The sequence below is a fragment of the Xenopus laevis genome, chromosome 1S (assembly GCF_017654675.1).
Source record: "Xenopus laevis strain J_2021 chromosome 1S, Xenopus_laevis_v10.1, whole genome shotgun sequence".
Taxonomy (NCBI): Eukaryota; Metazoa; Chordata; class Amphibia; order Anura; family Pipidae; genus Xenopus; species Xenopus laevis.
Genome location: NC_054372.1, coordinates 126,164,055 through 126,184,729, shown reverse-complemented (window position 1 = coordinate 126,184,729; position 20,675 = coordinate 126,164,055). Strand labels below are relative to the sequence as shown.

The 20,675-nt window shown below is 39.0% G+C and overlaps 1 protein-coding gene across 9 annotated transcripts in view; it reads left to right on the top strand.

Annotated features, from left to right (window-relative positions):
* Positions 1–19,526, top strand: part of cdc14b.S (cell division cycle 14B S homeolog) — a 69,696-nt gene extending 50,170 nt beyond the window's left edge. For 2 of the 9 annotated variants that reach the window (XM_041574555.1, XM_018235456.2), the window contains exons 4-15: positions 30–122; positions 1,357–1,433; positions 3,345–3,411; positions 4,441–4,503; positions 4,605–4,692; positions 4,937–5,167; positions 6,456–6,594; positions 7,529–7,688; positions 7,873–7,985; positions 14,891–14,998; positions 17,234–17,293; positions 18,062–19,526. In XM_041574555.1, the coding sequence (XP_041430489.1) occupies positions 30–122; positions 1,357–1,433; positions 3,345–3,411; positions 4,441–4,503; positions 4,605–4,692; positions 4,937–5,167; positions 6,456–6,594; positions 7,529–7,688; positions 7,873–7,985; positions 14,891–14,998; positions 17,234–17,293; positions 18,062–18,098 (1,236 nt within the window). In that variant the 3' untranslated portion in view covers positions 18,099–19,526. 9 annotated transcript variants of the gene reach the window in all.
* The last annotated feature ends 1,149 nt before the right edge of the window (positions 19,527–20,675 follow it).

Below are 20,675 nucleotides of genomic sequence, written 5' to 3'. Positions count from 1 at the left end.
TATCTAATTAAATTCCTTTTCTTTCCCAGTCCTTTTCGTTGACCAAGAAGAAGATTGTTCATTACACCTGCGGTGATGATAAGAAACAAGCCAATGCTGCCTTTTTACTGGGAAGCTTTGCTGTAAGTATGAGAGCCCTACTCTGCGCTTATTTTCTAAGCACATAAATGTAGTGCACTTAATAGAGTTTATACTTTTAGAAAACTGGAGTAATTGAAATTGCTTAAAATACAGGGTTAAATATGAAAGTGTAATTGTGTACGCTTAAAACAGAATTACTTATCTGCTTATTTTCTATACACACAGAAGTTGCCATAATGTTCTAGCTGAGGTATTCTTCGGAAACTCTCAATGCACGGATAACCATTGGTGATAATGTAGACACGTTTTGTTCAGGAGTGCATCTGCTGGCAGCAGCCTAAAATATAAATATTCTGCTGTGCACTTTGTATGTTCTCCTCTGAAGGGTAAATAAATAGAAATAAAAGCCCACTGAGTCTGTGTTCACAACATTTTCCTTCATCTGTTTGAGGTGTCAGCAGTTTTTTTTCCAGTATTTTTAGTATGTGTATTGATCTGTGTGTACAAAAGCTTAATGTCTGAGTGAGCAATAAAACAGCTCTGTTGCATCACAGGTAGAAGGCAGATTAGTCTGTCTATGCTCACATCAGAGATTACCTGGTGTATTGGCGGTGTTGTATATCATTTAGTGTTATATATATCTGATCCCTCACAATGGGTGGGTTGTGGAGCTTCATCTAAGTAGAGCTATGCAATCATCTTTATTTGTTGGCTGTTTGAATTAAGCATGTAAAATATTCCTTCATTGATACATAAATATAAGCTGCTTCATTATTCATGGGCAGAGATGGCAACTTGGCCAACATATGGTCAAGTGAGCAGAACTTTGCTTATTGTGGCCACCCAGTTCAAGGCCAACCATCTAGGCCCTGGCCATTGTGCTAATATGAAAGCAGATTAGTGGGTATTGAATCTAGCTTTTGAATAAGAACTATAACTGAATTTGGAATACACAATTGTGACATGTAGGCTTTCCATATTGTCCCATGATGTGTAAGGCATCAGGCAGCTCTCTAAAGCACAGCCAGTGATTTGCATGGGTGCTCCTACAGCAGCTTTAGGGTAAGGTCACACTGGAAGATTCGGGGAGATTTAATCGCCTCTTCTTTGGAGCGACTTATCTCCCGAACTGCTTCCCCTTGTCTTCAGCCTGCTAGAAAACGAAAAAAGGAAAAAACCTTTGGGCGACTAAATCTTACATGTAGCTTGTGTAAAGTATGTAGATCAGTGAGCATTGAAAATGTTGGTGCATTTCAAATTGTATATCTTTTCCAGATAATCTATCTAAACAAACAGCCTTTAGAGCTCTATCGGCTATTGCAAGCAGGGAACACAAACTACCTTCCTTTTAGGTAAGTTAAAATAAATAACCATTATTTTGTAAGATGTTGTCTTCCCCCCCCCCCCCATTTATCATCCAAAAGTTTTAACTTTTAACAAATCTTGTAGGTAAGGCAGATATCTTTAATGGTCATACATGTGGGAGGTATTGGCTGTTAGAAAGTTATATTTACATTTTTTACTTAAAGGGCCAGTAAACCCACCTTCAAGTCTGCTGCCTATGAAGTAAACAATACCCAATTATCTAGGGGCTTGTGTTATAACATACTATTTACCAGAGCTTCAGATGAGATGTGATACGGGCTTTTTTCAGTCCTATCTTGGACCCTCTGCCAAAATCAACTTTTCCTAGGTGCTAGTATGCACCTTAACACAGTTGTTGCCTTGTCCACTTTACTAGCATTCATGTCAGTGCTTGGAAGAACATAATTTCAGCATAAGCACCATAACTGATTGTATGTGTATTTTAGAATAAAAAAAACATAAGTGCCCAAAATGCAAGTGTTTTATATGCATTAAAATATAATGTCCTAAAGGTGGGAAAGAGCCCTGCCCCACATGTGCTGCAGTTCAGGGGCCCATACATACCACACAATTAGGCTTGCAGGCAAAGCCATTTGCAAGCGTCACATATTGGCTTATAATTGCTCACATTAAACAAAGATGTTAAGCTATTGGCCAAAGTCTTAGCCAACCGACTCAACATACTATGTAAATCAGTCCACCTAGACAAGACGGGCTTTGTTCTTTTGACCACTGACCATGTCAGAGTACTAAATATAAGGGCAATAATCAAGGCCCTGTGCCATCGGTCACTCTGTCATTAGATGCTGAAAAAGTATTTGACAGGGTGGACTGGCGGTTCCTACACTGTGTTCTTACAAAATTTGTCATTCACCCCCCCCCCCCCATAAATTCTTGGCAGCAGTCACCATTCAAACCTTACAGCAAAAGTGTGTAATATGGGTGTGTCTTCAGCGGAATTACAAATTCTTAATTGCACCCGACAGGGATGCCCACTTTCGCCACTACTCATAGAACCCATGGCTATAATGGTCAGTTGGACCCTTCAGTTCACAAGATTGATATAGGCCCACAAAGCTACAAAATAGCTTTGTTTGCAGATGATACTATCTATACCATTACTCGCTCCTTTACATCACTCCCAAACTTGTTCAAATGCATGGCCAATTTTTTTCCTCAGTATCAGGCTTCCCTATAAACCATAAGATTGTTGACACCCCACATAGTATACCGGCTCAAACTCGATTTCAACTTCAGTTGGATAAAAACCGGTATGAGGTACCTAGGCGTCAAACTAACAGACAACCCAGAAAAAGTCCTTCAGCTTAATTTTGTGCCAATATATATCCAGCTTAAAAGCTTAATGAACACATGGATGTCCTACCCAATATCTCTATTAGGGAGGGTCAGCATATCTCATTAAATTAAGTCTGTATTCCCAAAAATATCTGAAGTTAAATGAACAAGGTTCGACTGGATCAGACATTCCATTGTGTAAGCTCTAAACAATAATCAAAGTTACATAGTTGTCATTCAGTTTCAGAAAATCATGTTGTAACTTTTTAACAAGGTCAATGTAGAGAGGCCAAACACAATTTGAAAAACAAAACGGGGTAAAAAGGCACAGGATACATAGAGAGTTGATGGGTGCTGTAGAATGCAGTGGATTTAGTTCTTATGAGATTTGGTTTATTTGGTGGTGGTGAATGAGCAGATACAAACTAAATGTAAATAACATTTCCACACTTTAATGTTACTGGTCAATTGACCCCTTAAATAGCAGAACCCTTTTAACATTGTAGGCAGTATGTAACTTGCCAGTAACTTGTAGGCAGTATGTAACTTGCCAGTAACTTCTATATTGAATGCTAATGTATTATTGTTGTGCTACATTACAGGGATGCTTCATTTGGTACCTGCAGTTTTCACTTAACCCTTCTTGACTGCTTTAATGCTGTGCACAAGGTGAGTTGTCAAAATGCAACACATTTTAATAGCCATTATACTGTGACATAGGTTATATGTTGTCCCAGTATCTCTGTGGGTTTCCACTGGGTACTAAAGTTTCCTTCCGCACTCTAAAAACATAAATGCAGCGTTACATAAAAGATCATACACATTAATATTCTTAAAAAAATTACATACACAGACACAAGTGCTAACCACTGAGCCACCATGCGTATGTATGTATTTATGTATGTACTTCACAGGTCACACTAGGGACTGTTCTCTGTCCCTCAGGAAGGTCATTGAAACACTCCATTTTTATGGTTGTGGGATTGTTCCTCCAAGGGCTTGAGATGAGAAGATATTTATAGATGTATAGTGGGCCTTATGCTGGCCATAGACGCAAAGATCCGATCGTACGAATCATCGTATGAACAGACTTTCCCATCTCCCGACCTGGCATTAACCATTCTGATCAAATAAAATACAAAATAATAGATCAGCCGATGTGCGGCAATACATGCAGAGATATTTCCCGCAGCCGACAAATCTTTTAACCTGTCCGATCGACCGATCTCTGCCGTACGAAAAATGTCGGGACTCTCCACACACGTTCCGAAAATCGTACGAATCCTCGATTCATACGATCAGATCTTTGCGTCTATGGCCAGCTTTATGCCTTGAAATACTAATTCTGGATGTCAAACTCAAACTGTTACTAAAATTTGACAAAGTAAAAAGACCTGCCCTACCATTTGCTACTGTGTTCCTTACAAATGTTTTTGCAAGTTGACAGTATCTGTCTGAATGTTTCCATTTTCTGGACTGCCGAATGTATGAGTAGCCGTCTGACCAACTAGCCTGGAGGAGACCTGACTGGTTTCAGAATAGCAAAGGATCAACTAATGCTACTGTGCAAACTTGCTTATGTTTACATGTTCTTTCTTTATGCAAAGCCAGCTTTGGGCAGAGATATGACTTTTACAGCAGCCATATAGTATGTGATGTACCGAAATGCTAATGAACTTGTTTTTGCCTACATTTTAGGCTTTACAGTATGACTTCTTTGATTTCAAAACATTTGATGTGGAGGAGTATCAACATTATGAGGTATGCCAAAATGGAGGTGAATTTATGTCGAGGCAGTTAAAAGGCACCCTTGTAAATAAATGTATCGACATTGATCTAACATTACTTTTTCCTCTTCACAGAGGGCTGAAAATGGTGATTTCAACTGGATCGTCCCAGAGAAATTTTTAGCTTTTAGTGGGCCTCATCAAAAGAGTAAAATGGAAAGTGGTATGTAGTAACATTGTTTTTCTTTATTTTGTCTTCAAATTCAAGAAATAAAGCAAGTATGTTTTGTCTCCTATTACTTGGAGGGGGGGTTGACTGTGCAAGATATGCACTAATGAATAATAAATGAAATACATTTAGAATAGAATTTTCCAACAGTGCGATGGCAGCTTTCAATGTGAATTAAAAAATTTTTTTAAAAAAAGAGGGAGCAAGTTGTTCAGCATCTTTCTTCCTTTTATTTTAGGTTATCCACACCACGCTCCTGAAGCCTATTTCCCGTACTTCAGGAAACACCATCTAACTACTATTATTCGCCTTAACAAGAAAATGTACGACGCAAACCGGTTTACTGATGCCGATTTTGAACATCACGATCTCTTCTTTGTTGATGGAAGCACTCCAAGTGACGCTATTGTCAAAAAATTCCTCAACATATGCGAGAATGCTGACGGAGCAATAGCTGTACACTGCAAAGGTTTGTAAGAGTTAACCCATATCCGGCACTTGGGTTCTGGTGTTGGAGCTTATTGTAACTTTGTTTCTGTGCGTGTCTTTGCATCTTTATATGGGCAGCATTAAAACCAGTCTTTGGTTATTTTTAATTTGGTTTAAACCTGGCTTCACAAACCCGTAATCAAATGAGTTAATGTGAGGGAGGACCCAGCTGTTTAAGAATCGGATGTTTGGGAATTTCTCATCAGCCAAGATCACTTGTACCCTATCAAACAGGCAGTGACTTGAACGAGGGGCTGAAATATGGATAGGAATAGCAAAATAAGTAATGAAACAATACAAGTAACATCGTACCTCATATAGCACAAATTTTTATTTATTTTTTGCTGCTGGGATTGGTGACCTAGTTTGCAAGCTGGAAGGGGCAGAACACTAACTGGTCAAAAACTACAATAAAGACCCATTTAAAAGTTGCTAGGAATAGGGCATTCTATAACAAACTTAAAGGAACAGTAAAACCAACATTTTTTTAGTAAAAAATCTCTTGTAATCCCCTCCATTTATACTATAATCCTGAACAAAGTTCACAATTTTTAATGCTTTATTCAAAAATATGCTTAAATTCTGCTTCCGGTCTTCACAAATAGGGCGATGTGGCGACATGCTCTCTCCTACATCCACGCTCCACATCTCCCAGCCTGACAATCTTATCCCCTTGCGAGGATATTTTTGTAAGTGCTGCGAGGAGTGAAGGAGTCCGCACAATGATGGGGGTTTTATGTGGTCTTTAGAAGATTTATGGCTGACCCTGGTGCTGCCTTTACTGATCGCAGTACTTATGGAAACAAATCACGCTGAAGGATAACGCTGGCATGCTGAAAAATCCTTTCATGTCCGGCAGTAACTGGCTTTCAGTTTTAGAAGAAGTGGGGCAAGGAGATCTGGAGCGCGCACGTAGCATGTAGCAGAGGACATGTCGCCATATCGCCCTATTAGTAAAGTCCCTGCACAACCGGAAGCAGAATTTTTGCAAGGTTTTTTTGAACAAAGAATTAAAATATTTATTTTGTGCGGGGTGTAGGTGTTGCTAAAGAGGTGACGATGTATATTTTACTTAAAGAATTTTAAACTACCCCTTTAACAGATCCTAGTGCTCACTATGGGGCAGCACACTGAAATGCCCAACGCAGATTAAATAATAAATTAAATATCTACAAACACCTGACATCTGCTTCACAACAGAAAATGATTAGAGAACTGATGAGCTGTCTCAAATTTAGCAACCGTTTGTTCTTTGTATTTTCTTTCAGCTGGCCTGGGTCGGACTGGCACACTGATAGGGTGCTACATGATGAAGCATTACAGGATGACTGCTGCAGAAACAATTGCATGGATCCGCATATGCAGGCCTGGCTCTGTCATTGGTCCTCAGCAGCAGTTTATGGTGGAGTAAGTAGTTCCCGAGGCCCTGTGACCGTTTGTTTCCTTACATTTGTATATAGTGTGCATGTGGGTTTATCTTGCTTCTTTTATTTTCTGCTCCTGCTTTTATTTAAAGGGGAATTTTATGCTCTTATGCACAGGCTCTTCTTCATCTTTTGTATTGATTACTGATTGCTGTATATGTAGTTTTGTATGTTTTTCATACATTTTGCAGTGCTGCGAAATGTTGAATTTTGCGGTGTTTTTTTTTTTGGGAGTCAACAAGGAGAGAGTACAGAGAAAAGAATATATAAATACTGTTCAATTGCAGTTACGTTTGCAAATTAAAGGGCTCCTAAAACCGCAAAATTAAAGGGCTCCTAAAACCGCAAATTTTACCCCCCCCCCAACCAGCAGAGGTTCAGGTTAACAGAGCCTCATGGGGTAGTAATAGTATTTTTTCAGTTGTGTGCCCCACTTGTGTGCTTTGCACTCTTCACTGTGAGTCTACTCTCATCAGGACGGCCATGCTAGGAAACATGGGCAGGTGTCCTATGTATTTCAGGATGTAGCTACACATTGGCCAGTTCCGTGTGCATATTGTGTGAGATGGGATGCTCACTTATTATACACGTGCGTGTGCTACAGTGACCCACTTGGACTGGGCTTCAATTGACAGTTTGGCCTATTCCTAAATTGTGTGTAACCTTTTAAAAATGCATATTGCAATATTGCTTATATTAACATTTTATATCATTAGGAAAAACGTTTTGTGTGGGGGTGTATCACCTTTAACTGTAAGAATCTTGTTTCATGCTGCTGGTACCTTTGTCATCTCTATCTATATAAACTCAGGCTTCACTGTACACTGTGTGCCTCCTCTTCCAATTAAGGCATTTTTTTTCCGTTAAAATAAAACCCTCCCCAAACACATTGATATATTTCCTTTTATCTTTGACAGTAAGCAGCGGAGCCTCTGGAATGAAGGGGATATTTACCGGAAAAAATTACAAGAGCAGGAAAATGGAAACCGATGCGCAGTAACGTTTATTCTCTCTGGTGTGGACGACATTTCTATCCATGATAAGAGCAAGGCTTGCAGTAAAGAAGATATTGGACTGGTAATTATGTTTTTGGCACATGTTTAGTTATCCTCTGGGCAGTAGAGACCCTGTTGAGCTTGCTTTGTACCCATTACTGCTCCTTCAGCTTTGCTCATTGGCAATGATGGCATTGCAGCTGTAACCGCAACAAATAGTGTATTATATAAAGCTCAAAAATACCATTCTGTATGTTTTATTACAGTATAGTGGTGATGATGATGATGATGATGAATCTATCTATGTGACTCAAGGGGACAAGCTTCACGCCCTGAAGTGTAAACGTCAAACAAAAGTTTCAGGGGCAGCACCATTATCGTAAGTTGGAGCTGGTCCTTTCTATATATTTTTTTTTTTTTTTGTATAATGTAACCATTTCGAAGTCTTGCTATTATGTCATTAATATGATCAAAACTTGTTTAGGTGTGTTAACTGTAGCACTATGCAAAAAAAAATGGTCAGAAGGTTGCATGAGCTACAAAACTGGTTTTATGGTTGTCTGTGGTGTCGAGCTGTATGTTAAAGGGGCTGTAGTGATCTCTTGCTCCTTTGATAATTGTCAATACAAATTATTCATGTAAAAGCAGTTGTATGGTGGCCCAGTCTGTATTGGTTGTATAGTAACTCTATATTCTGTTTTTAGAGCGATTTTGTTATTGACTAGGAGTTAATGCAGTTATGCAAACTGCTTTAGCACGCTTGTGCGTGTTATTCCCAGTTTCTAGAGAAAAAAAAACTATTTTTATATTGGTAATAATTTTATAATTGTACTTTACTTTTTGGTGCTACATCGGTGTGATCACTTTTTCCTTTTTGCTTATTTCTGTGAAATGTTGCCTAAAATTAAAATAAATGCATGGTATCGAGTCATTGACCATAGCATCCAGGGACCAAAGCATACATGGCAGACTGGAGAGGCAGAACATATTTAAATGGCATGGGAAAAAAAAAGAGAGAAAATCGCTTGCATTACCGCTGTTCACAACATAGTTTTTTAATGTGAATATACTGTGCTAAGCTCATCCAGTTATGGCCAATAAATTCATATGAATTATAATATGCACGAATACATCTTCAAGTGTCATTGTTTCCAAATTGCACTTGCTAAATGAACAATTGGTCATAACTAATTTGTAAATACAGTAATTAGTAATTACTTGGGAGCTGTGTTCACTTTGGTACAGAAGGAATTCTAGAACATTTTATGAATCTTTACAAAAGACCATTAAAGAGGAACTATCAGGGAAAATTTAAATTTTATATAACCATCATACTGAAATACACTTTCTAAATACAATCAATTAGAAATTCTGTACTGTTTCTGAAATCAAGTTATTTTCACTATTACTCTCTCGACATCTGTTCTCTTCATTCTGTCTTCATTCAGGAGTTGGGTGTCGGATGAATGATCCAATATATCTTATAGGGGGGCTCCTTTTGCCTAGAAGATTTATTAAAATCACCAGACATCATGTCTCTCTATATGCAGAATTTGTGCAAAAGGCAGTTGATTTTGTTTGTACTGGAATCAGTTGAATGAGCTTGAATACATCTGCTAAGAAAGGGAGCTCTCCCTATAAGATATATATTGGATCTAACTGTCTGTGAATATCTGACCCAACTCCTGCATAAAGACAGCATGAAGAGAAACAGATGCTGAGAGAGGGACATTGAAAATTAAACTTGATTATTTCAGAAACTATGCAGAATTTTTAACTGAATATTTAGAAAGTTTCTGATTTCAGTGTGCGGAAGCTTAAATTAAATTTCATCTTTGCAATAGTTTAATACTTTAAAAAGTTTAAATGCATGTTGTGCCAAGATTGGTCATTGTATGTTAGGTGGTGGCATGTCTTAACGCCTTCATATGCTCTGGGCTATTCATTCAGATGAGACTGCAGGTTTTAGATGGAATTGCAGCAGGGTGCACCATTTTTTACTGCCTTAACCAGTTGGGCCATCTATCACCTCACACAGCATATGTTGTTGCAAATTTATTAGCGAGATTATATTGTAAGCAATGTAGTTAAGGTGTGTACTTTTGTTTTTATTTTATAATGTTTTTCAGAACTTTAAACTTCTTCTTACACATGAATTTACGCCATGCATCACAATCATCCAGTACAAAGAGTTAACTATATCATTTACCAAGTTACTACAGTATTTATTAAAGGGGTTTTTCACCTTCAAGTTAAATTTTAGTATGATGTAGAAAGTGATATTCTGAGACGATTTGCAGTTGGTTTTTTTGTGGTTTTTGAGTTTAGCTTTTTATTCAGCAGCTCTACACTTTCTAGTTTCAGCAATCTAGTAGGGTCCAAATTACCCTAGCAACCATGCACTGATTTGAATAAGAGACTGGAATATGAATAGAAGAGGGTCTGAATATTAAGATGGGTAATGCAAGAACAAATGTGTAGCCTTATAAAACATTTGCTTTTAGATGGGGTCAGTGACCCCCATTTGAAAGCTGGAAAGAGTCAGAAGAAAAAGGTTAATTAAAAAAACTGTACAAAATAAATAAAGATAATCAATTGAAAAGGCAAACCATCACTTTAAGAGGTTTCCTTTATTCCAAAAATGAACCTATTGGTTTATACCATGTCAATAGCTGACACTTTCAACCTTAAAAATATATACCTGTAAGGGTTCTGCTAAAATTTGTAGCCTGGAAGCAAAGATCTTAAAGTGGACCTGTCACCTATCCATAATAAGTTGCATAATGAAAGTCCTTTGCAAATAAAACATGAAACACAAATCATTTTTTTCATTAAAACATCCATACCTGTTATAAAGGGGTTTAAATATCTGAGCTGTCAATCAAATATTATCTGCCCAGCCTCCATGCCAGAGGCATAGAGGTGGGGCAGTCAATTACTTTCTCTTTCCATTCAGCACTTCTTACATTGCCCCCTTCCCTCCCCAGGCCCTATAATCATGTAGGACAATGTGTATGGCATTAGGTTCCCCATTCCTGTGCATACACAAGATTTTGGGGATGATACACAATTTAAATTAATAAGTGCCCACAAAATGGGTGCTGCCTGCTTGTTGTGATAGTGTAATTCCAAGAGTGAAGAAAACTAAATTTAAATAATAAATCTAGTGTAAGTCAAGTTTATTTTGCTCAACTAACATGATCGAAAAGAATTTAGTAATTCTGTATATTCTAAAGGGTTTAAGGGTGCTGGGAGCTGTAGTCCAGCAGTGTAAGTGTTTGAATTTCTAAGCATCACTCAACAAAGCTTAATGAATGCAAGAGAATCCTCATTTGAGAACAGTCCTTGATCTGTGTGGATCTGGCTAGAGATTTTTAAATAACTTCAAAATCCGACAATGGCTCTTATGTTTTATTAATTATGATGCTCACAGAACAGTGTATTTTGGTAGACTTTCTCTTTTACTGCTTAAAAAAGCACCTTTTGTGAATTCTATAATATTGCCCCTCTAATGCTCTTGTGCTTGTTTGGATGCAGTACACTAGTCCCTACTTTCTTCTCCTGCGTTGGCTTTTGCTAATCCTTTTCCCTGACCCTGCATGAGGGCCTTGGCCACAGTGCATGTTGTAGAAGCAGCGCCATTCACATTCCATTTGCATTTTTGTTTATTTTCTCCCCTTTTTAGATGGGCCCTAGCAATGCTGCTTTCTACATTATGTGCCATTGTCACCTGGTGGATTGTTTGTGGTTCCCCTGTGCCCTTCGTGCTATACTTTCTAGATGATTTAAGAACATAGTAGCCTTCAGGAGCAAGGCACAAAGCCAGTGTAAGTCCCCATCCCACTGTGTTTTTCTTGTCGGGGTGGATTTTTTGGTGGGTGCATTTACTCTTTCCTTTCTCTACCTTTGCACATTCTCCTAGTAATAATGTGGCACTTTCATTGTACTGTGAGTTATTTAAGGCTGCACTAATCATATTGCAACCTTGGTGTAAAAGCTTGAGAGATAGCAACTGCCTTTAGGGTAGGGACACACTGGGCGATTTGGGGAGATTTAGTCGCCTGGCGACTAATCGCCGCTACTTTCCACGACCAATCTTCCCCGAATGCCTCCCCTCACTCTGCGCCTGGATAAAATGAAAAATCGCCTGCGCTAATCACACGCGGCGATTTGTTTTCCGAAGTCGCCCGAAGTTTCCTCGTGAGGCAACTTCGGGCGTTTTCGGAAAACGAATCGCCGTGTGTGATTAGCGCCGGCGACTTTTCATTTTATCCAGGCGCAGAGTGAGAGGAGGCATTCGGGGAGAAAATTCGCTGCGATTAGGGACACACTGGGCGATTTGGGGAGATTTAGTCGCCTGGCGACTAATCGCAGCGACTTTTCTCCCCAAAATCTCCTTAGGGTAGGGACACACTGGGCGATTTGGGGAGATTTAGTCGCCTGGCGACTAATCGCAGCGACTTTTCTCCCCGAATGCCTCCCCTCACTCTGCGCCTGGATAAAATGAAAAGTCGCCGGCGCTAATCACACACGGCGATTCGTTTTCCGAAATCGCCCGAAGTTGCCTCACGAGGAAACGTCGGGCGACTTCAGAAAACGAATCGCCGCGTGTGATTAGCGCAGGCGATTTTTCATTTTAGCCAGGCGCAGAGCGAGGGGAGGCATTCGGGGAAGATTGGTCGTGGAAAGTCGCGGCGATTAGTCGCCGGGCGACTAAATCTCCCCAAATCGCCCAGTGTGTCCCTACCCTTAACCCCCCCCTCCCAGTGCTGAAAAAAATAGATGTTGATAAATTGCCTCTAGCAAAACATTTCCCCCCCAAAATAAGAGATTTAGCATTTCTTAATTGCTATCCTTTCTGATTTTTTTTTTTTTTTTAAAGGATACATAAAGCGTCCGTTTCAATTGTATGTTGATGAAGTGGTTCATATTTTTTTGGCTTTTATTAAGTCTAATACACTCAACTCTGTCATCTATGCTCACCCTGCCATCTGTTTTGGGAAGAAATAGAAAACCCAGCATTTTAATTGGCAGGAAGAAATAGAAAACCTATTTTCGTAAGTTTCAGTGCTACTCTTGGACATTAGTATTCTGTTCTAGCAGCCTATTCAAAAAAAATAAAATAAATAAGGGCTCTTAAGTGTGTCTGGATTTAAGCCTTGGTCTGTAGGGTTTACAGTAGTGGCATACTATCCTTTATACCAGTGTTGAGGGGCAAGTATTACTGTGTCAGGAATAAACCACATTTTGCAGAGTAAGCAGTAAAATTACTAAACACAAATGGATAAACGTACACTATACACAATCGGAATAGGCAAAAAAAATTACACATTACAAAATATATTGTCTTTTCTTTTTATATCCTTTTGTTTTTCTACTCATGCCTTTTTATTTATGGTCCTTCTCATGTTGACATCTCAGTGTATGTAATACTGGGGCTATGTTAAACATGCAGCCACAAAAATGCCTGCTCTGGGTTTATGGTGCCACCTCATAATGACATTATGCACGGCAGAGATTTTAGGTTGCCCCACAATATTGTTTCTAGTCTTGTTGCCAGTAAGGTGCCTAACCACACAAGAAGGGGTTTCTCCTTTTAGAATTGGTTGGTCCCAGTAAATGGTTGCCAAAACACTGCTTGGGAAATGTACCTGTGGCACTCCTAAAGTAATTCTACAACATTCTTCTCTCCCATCTTTTCTGATTGGACAATTGCAGAATATCTGAGTTTCTCTCTGTAACGCTCACTATGAGCATCATTGGACATGCAAGCAGGAGCTACAGTGTGCTATTGGGATTGTTCTGCTCCTCTAATGCCCTAAAAAATCATTTGTGGATAAACCACAAAAGTGAGCAGCCTTTAACTATTGTTGGTAATAATTCTGTCAATCGTTTACTCTATCACCCAACAGAAGAGCTATTATGTTGGACATTACTGAATATGTAAATACATTAGAAGTCTTGGTCTCTTTAAAGGGATACTGTCATATGAAAACATGCACTGAAAAAAAAAAAGAGCAAACTCATTTATACTTATTTTTGAAATCTGACATAGGGCTAGACATATTGTCAGTTTCCCAGCTGTCCCAGTCATGTGACTTGTGCTCTGATAAACTTCAGTCATTCTTTACTGCTGTACTGCAATTTGGTGGGATATCTCCCCCCCCCCCCCAAGCAGCCTAACAGATCAATGGGAAGGTAACTAGATAACCACTCCCTAAACCAAGATAACGGTTGCCTAGTAGATCTAGTAAATATAGTAAAATCCCACTGCGCCACATTCCGTTACATTGAGTAGGAGAAACAGCCTGCCAGAAAGCAGCTCCATCCTGAAGTGCAGGCTCTTTCTGAAAGCACATGACCAGGCAAAATGACCTGAGATGGCTGCTTAAACACCAATATTACAACTAAAAAAAATACACTTGCTGGTTCAGAAATTAAATTATACATGGTAGAGTGCATTATTTGCAGTGTAATTTAGAAATAAAAACATCATAAAAATCATGACAGAATCCCTTTAAAAAAGAATTTGTCAGGCATTTTATAATTTTGCTGCATGTAACCAGGTTGTATACATTGGCAAGTATTGGTTTAATGAAAGTCAGAAAGTTCTCTCATTATACCACTGCCTGCACAAAAAGTGATGACTTCTCCTCACAATACAGCATTTTATGGCTAAGACTACCAGCATATAGGTCACAGCCGGCAGAGTTCATCCCGGCTTTTTTTGATCACTTTGAAGTATTAATCATCAGCGATGAAGATAAAGCTTATAGCAAAAGAAACAAATTCATGGCAGTTTAATTGAAACTGGATATATTTAGTGCCTTAAAACTGCTCAGCCCTAGTTAAACGCAGAGAACACAGAAATACCTTGGGAGTAGTACTCCTTTAAGGAATAATGTTTGTACTTTGCTATAAATGAAATATTCTTATGGATGGAGAAGACCATGTATTTTAATATTTGTAAATTAGTGTATGAGTAATTAGAGTAGTATATATATAATTTTTTTTTTTTTTTTACCATGATTTTGGTCATTAATACATTGTCAAAAACTCTGAGGATCTGTTGAAGTGGCAGCTGGCAAAGCTACTTTCTTGCAACCCTTAATAGAATGAAATGGAACCTAGATTGGGGGGTTTACACAAGAAATAATACAGTGGGCAAAGCCAGTCTAACATGCCATTTTCCCTAATAAGAAACATATCCGACTGCATGCTCAGTGGTCTGCATAGCAGTGTTTTACAGTGGCCACATTATATCCTATTTCCTACTCTTTCCAGAGTAATTCTGCAATCCCGCCTGCAGCCCCCCCAGTCAGGTTTATCTGGCAATTCCTGCATTGCAAAAAGAGCCACCAGGTCTTCTGCAGGAGGCAGCACTTTGAGAGGGTAAGATTTATTCCTCATTTTGCCTAAAGCCTTTATGGGAGACACTTGCTATTGCCGAGAGCTGTTTTTATAGGAATGTAGAGGCATATAGCTGGGCATTCATCAGTCTATTTTCTACGATGTAACCTAACAACTGCACACACATTTCTCTAATCATTTTTGCTCAATGCAAATTGGCCCTTGGCCTTTTCCCAGTCCCACAGTTTTCAGTGCAGTGGAGCCCACAGCACCCGCTACCCTTATATTTGTGCAGCAGTTTGTTCTAAATTCGAATGTTCTTGAATCGTGAACTAAATATGCATATGTATTTTTATGAATTTTTTTCTTTTGTGTTTTTGAAAGTGCTGTTCAACTCCACAGTGAATAAGGCCTTAAAAGAATTGTTCAGTATAAAAATGAAAACTGTTAATAGGCTGTGCAAAATAAAAAAATATTTCTTGTGTAGTTAGCCAAAAATGTAATCGATAAAGGCTGGAGTGACTGGATGTCTAACAGAACATTGCTTCCTGCTTTGCAGCTCTCTGGGTTGCCACTGATTGGTTACCAGGCAGTAACCAATCAGTGACTTGAGGGGGGGCACATGAGCCATAAATATTTTCTTTTGAATCTGAGCTGAATGGTGAGGATCAATTGCAAACTCACTGGACAGCTATGTCCCATGTGGCTGACTAACTCAGAGTTAGAGAGCTGAAAAGCAGGAAGTTGGGTTTTGTTCGGTTATGTTGGACATCCAGTCACTCCAGCCTTTATAGATTACATTTTTGTCTTAACTATATTATAAATGTTTTTTTATTTTGCACATACTATCTATTTACCCAGTTTTTATTGTTAAACTGCCAATTCAAGAGGGGTCATACACTAATTTTCCAGGCTTACCTTGCTGTTAGTTTAAAGGGATACTGTCATGGGAAAACATGTTTTTTTCAAAACGCATCAGTTAATAGTGCTGTTCCAGCAGACTTCTGCACTGAAATCCATTTCTCAAAAGAGCAAACAGATTTTGTTTATATTCAATTTTGAAATCTGACATGGGCCTAGACATATTGTCAATTTCCCAGCTGCCCCAGTCATGTGACTTGTGCAAGCACTTTAGGATGGAACTACTTTCTAGCAGGCTGTTATTTATCCTATTTAATGTAACTGAATCAGTCTCAGTGGGACTTGGCTTTTACTATTGAGTGTTGTTCTTAGATCTACCAGGCAGCTGTTATCTTGCATCACGGAGCTGTTATCTGGTTACCTTCCCGTTGTTCTGTTGTTAGGCTGCTGAAGAGGGGAGGGGTGATATCACTCCAACTTGCAGTAAATAGTGACTGAAATTTATCAGAGCACATGACTGGGGGCAGCTGGGAAACAAAAAATATGTCTAGCCCCATGTCAGATTTTAAAATTGAATATAACATTTTTTTTTTTCTTTTGAGAAATGGATTTCAGTGCAGAATTCTGCTGGAGCAGCACTATTAACTGATGCATTTTGAAAAAAAACATGTTTTCCCATGACCGTATCCCTTTAAGGCCAAGCAATTATATACGTAGGCCTTTTCACAGTCACTGTTTATTCCATTAATTTTAGATGTTGATAATACTTTTTATAAATGTGTTTAATGTCCCCTCTAAAAAGAAAACAAAAAAGCTTAATACATGTCGAAAACCATGAAAACAACCTTTATTGTCCCCTCTGAGGTGAACTTCATGGTGGTGGGGGCTTAAAGCAGTGTAGCAAAGGACACCCCCCCCCCCCCCCCCCCCCAGTGTGATTGGCATATTCTGGAAAAGCCCTGAAAACAGCTTACTCTTTATTTTAGTAGAGATTGGAAATCTTTACCTGCATTTCTCATGATAAACAAATACAAGTCCAAGCACCACCCATCTAATATGAATGTTCTTATGGGGGAGGTTGCCTTTGCATTCTAAATTATTTTTAATGAAATAAAAATGCAACCCATATAAATTTTTTTTTATTCGGAGGTTTTGCGGTTTTCTATAATTGGTGACTGGAAACTTAATTGGTGCTTTTTGATCCTCTGCCCCTTCTGATTGGCCAGTGCAATATCTTGGTGGCAGGTGCTCAGCCATTACATTTCCTTTCCAGCCTTAACCTATCCGTGCCTTTTTTTTTTCTAATTCAACTGCTCTGTATGTAATCCCTTCCCTTCTTTTCAAACGCCATTTATTAACATTGAACCCTTCCGCTTGTTTCATCACGTGTTACCGCTCTCTCTACTCTTCCCACAGCGTGATTTCCGAGAGGAAGAAAAGGAATGCTTTGCACCAAATGCGCTTAGTAAAACGATGGTACTCCCTCTCATGTGCCTGTTGCCTGCAATATTGCCTGCCCCGCTCTGTCTCCCTAATCCCACCTCTCTGTGCTGCACTAGAACTAATCCTTACACTTTATTTCTCTGGTTCTGACACATAGCACAGCATACATTTATGGTAACCCCACATATCTGTGTGTGTCATTTGTCTCGCGTGTTTCCCTTTAGTATGACAATGGTGTGTTTTTGTCCCCCTCCCTCACACTTTGAGGCCCATTTATCAAAGTCCGAATTTATCTAATCTTCTGAAAAAATACTCCGACCAAATCTGCATAGTTTTTTTCCCCTTCTTTATCAATACATGTTCCTGAAAATTTCCTGTGCGGGGAAAAAAAAACAAACAAAATTGTACGAATTTTTCAGATTTTCCACCTGAAAACTCAGTTTTTTGCCCAAAAACCACTTAATCTTAATTATCGCACGAAACTCAGCGCAGATCAAGATATCTTTGGGACTTCTCCCATTGACTTATATTCAACCTTGGCAGGTCTGAGATGCCAGATTTTCAGATTCTGACTTTTTCCATCCTCGGGGTATAATAAATCCCGAAAAATGTTTGTTTTGTTTTTTTTCATTTGGATTTTATAGTAAAAAAAAAAACAATTTTTTTGGGGGTTTTTGGCATTCGGAGTTTAATAAATAACCCCCTCGGAGTTGTGTATAATGTCAGAGTATCTCATTTATTGGTGAGTATTGGCAATATTGCTCCAATCTGATTCCATCTTGTTTCTTCTTCTTTCTCCAGTCATTCCATTCCAAAGACCAGAGCTGTGTTGCGATAAGAACAAGCCAAGGGTCGCCTTTGAAGAAGGAAACGCCAAAATTACTTTTAACCGAAGCTGAACTCCTTATGCTTGGACTTGCGGGATTTACAGCCCCCAAACTGTCTCTTTGCACCTTGCTTTGCCAGCAGCATGACAATTACTTGCATTTGTAGGAATGGCCAGTCAATTACTTCCCTTGGCTGTTGGGATATGCTGGAAGACAGTGCAGTTCCCTCCTCAACTCATTGGGACTTTACTGCTACTAACAGCTGCACTGGCACAATCTATACAAACTGCATCAAAGGTGTTGAATGGGGGTTCATAAATAGTGATGGCAATCATTTTAGCACTAGGGTGAGCTCTAGATTTCTACTCTTTCCACCGAAAACATACACAGGTAACCAGAACTGCTTCGTAGAGCCTGACGCATTCCATGCCGGCTTGTTTTGATTTCTTTTTATTTCTTTTCAATATTCCTTGTTTAAAAGGAAGCAATGTATATAATGTGTAAATAGCTAATCATTTTAATGTTCACTAGACCAAAGTGTTCTTTCTAGTGTGTATTCATATACTGTTGCAAGTCACACACAACAAATTATAGGAAGGAATTTTTTTTAATATACCCTGAGGAGGCATGGACAGTGTGCTGATAAACTGGAATAGATTTGCACATCTTAAAAACTGATTTTAAAAGAAAAAAAAGTAAATACTGTATAGCAAGATGTTTGTACAAGGTGTGCAGCTTTTATCAGAAGTAGGAAACTCCAGTGCAATGCTGAGGAAATGTAATGTTTTGGACTCTTACTTGGGGAAGTTATGGACAAGTGGAGGCCACCTTGATGATGATGATGGTGCTGATGAACTACAATATCCAGCAGCTGCTTTGTCTGTTGGGAGTTGTTCAAGCACATCTAGAGGCCCATGACTGTATTGGGTCATTTTAAGCCCATGTTAAATCTATTTGTAGAGTTCCACAATGAGGACTGAGTAATGAACTGAAATGAACGAAGATGCTGCTATTGCCTAGTACAGAACTGGTCTGCCTGCAGTAATCTGATTATTCACAGGTCAACTTGTCCCTCCAAACTGGACTTGTTTCTGCAATGCATTGTGGTGCCAACTGAAAGAAATTAAAGCTTGGGCTCCATACACTGGAGTGCAGCACTTCCACAAGAAATACTATTCCTTTTTGTTTTTAGAATAAGACTTGCAAACAAGGCATTCTGATAACCTGTGCCTGCTTTGTATGTCACCCAATTATAATTGTGGCATTTTACTTGGTGTGTTGGCATGAGCTTTTTTTTTTTTTTTAGGAAAGCTCATGCATAAATGAGTCCAGATAGTAGCACTGCTGTGGATTTGCTCCATTTTATTTCAGTAGTTCTATATAATATTGCTCTGCAATGTGTAAGATGACAATGCAAAATGAATTTCTATAGTTCCCCATACTGAACATATTGACTGATTCGTTATAACTGTGCAAAGTGTTAAAGAGCTAAACCACCCCAAGGGCACCTACTCCCCAGGGCATATGTAGCAGCTCTTCCCCTGTACTTCACTGCATTGAGTAATTGGCCCTGTGCAGCCATTTGAATACACAAGTCTTTGGATGTAGAACAATTGTTCTTGATCTGCAGTTCTCTGACTCCTCATATGTACAAAGCTGAATGATCCAAGAACTCCGTTCTGTTACCGACATCCCTACAGCTCTAAAACAGCACAGGGTCCTATACAAACATGGGCACATTTGCACCTGGGCATTAACCCATGGCAACCAGATGTTTGCTTTTATTTTCTACCTGCAGCTGACTGAAAAACCTAATCACTGATGGGCAATAGCCTATAGATCAAAGTGCAAATTTGCCCAGTGTTGATAAATGAGCTCCAAACACTCCTGGAGTGTCAGGAATGTGATGATCCGCTATGAGGAGTCCTAAGCAATTTACCTGCAGTGATTCGATTATTCAGCCATTTTCAGGCTGCCTCATGTCTCTGTTATAAGAAACAATAATGTGCTTCTGATGAAACTGATTTGGTTTTTGTGTGATGTGCCGTCACAAGGCTATCCCATTATTTCAACATGGCATAAACCTCTGGCCCTCTGGAATCTAGTAAAGTTTCTACGATTGATGATGATGAAGAATTACAAGCCCCACCATCCTACAGGGGCAAATTTACTAATGGGCGAAGCGGCTAATGCTGGCTAAAATTGGATTGCACATTCGATTTACAAAAATCATAAACAAAATGTATTAATCAAAAAAAAAAAGGGGGGGATACAAAAACAAATGTTGAGCCCAACGCGTTTCGACCATAGTGGTCTTCCTCGGGCACAAATAATGAAAGACTTTTCTTTTTTTTTATTATTTATGACCCTGAGGGAGACCACTATGGTCGAAACACGTTGGGCTCAACATTTGTTTTTGTATTGTTTGTAACCCCTTTTTTTGATTGATACAATTTGTTTATTATCTTTCTAAACCGAGTGTGCAATCCATTCTTTGTTTTTGCTGTATTAGTCCTGGAGACCGAAATGGGGAGGCTCCCATGAATTAGCACCTCGTACCTTAACCTAAGGGTGTGCGCTTTTTTACT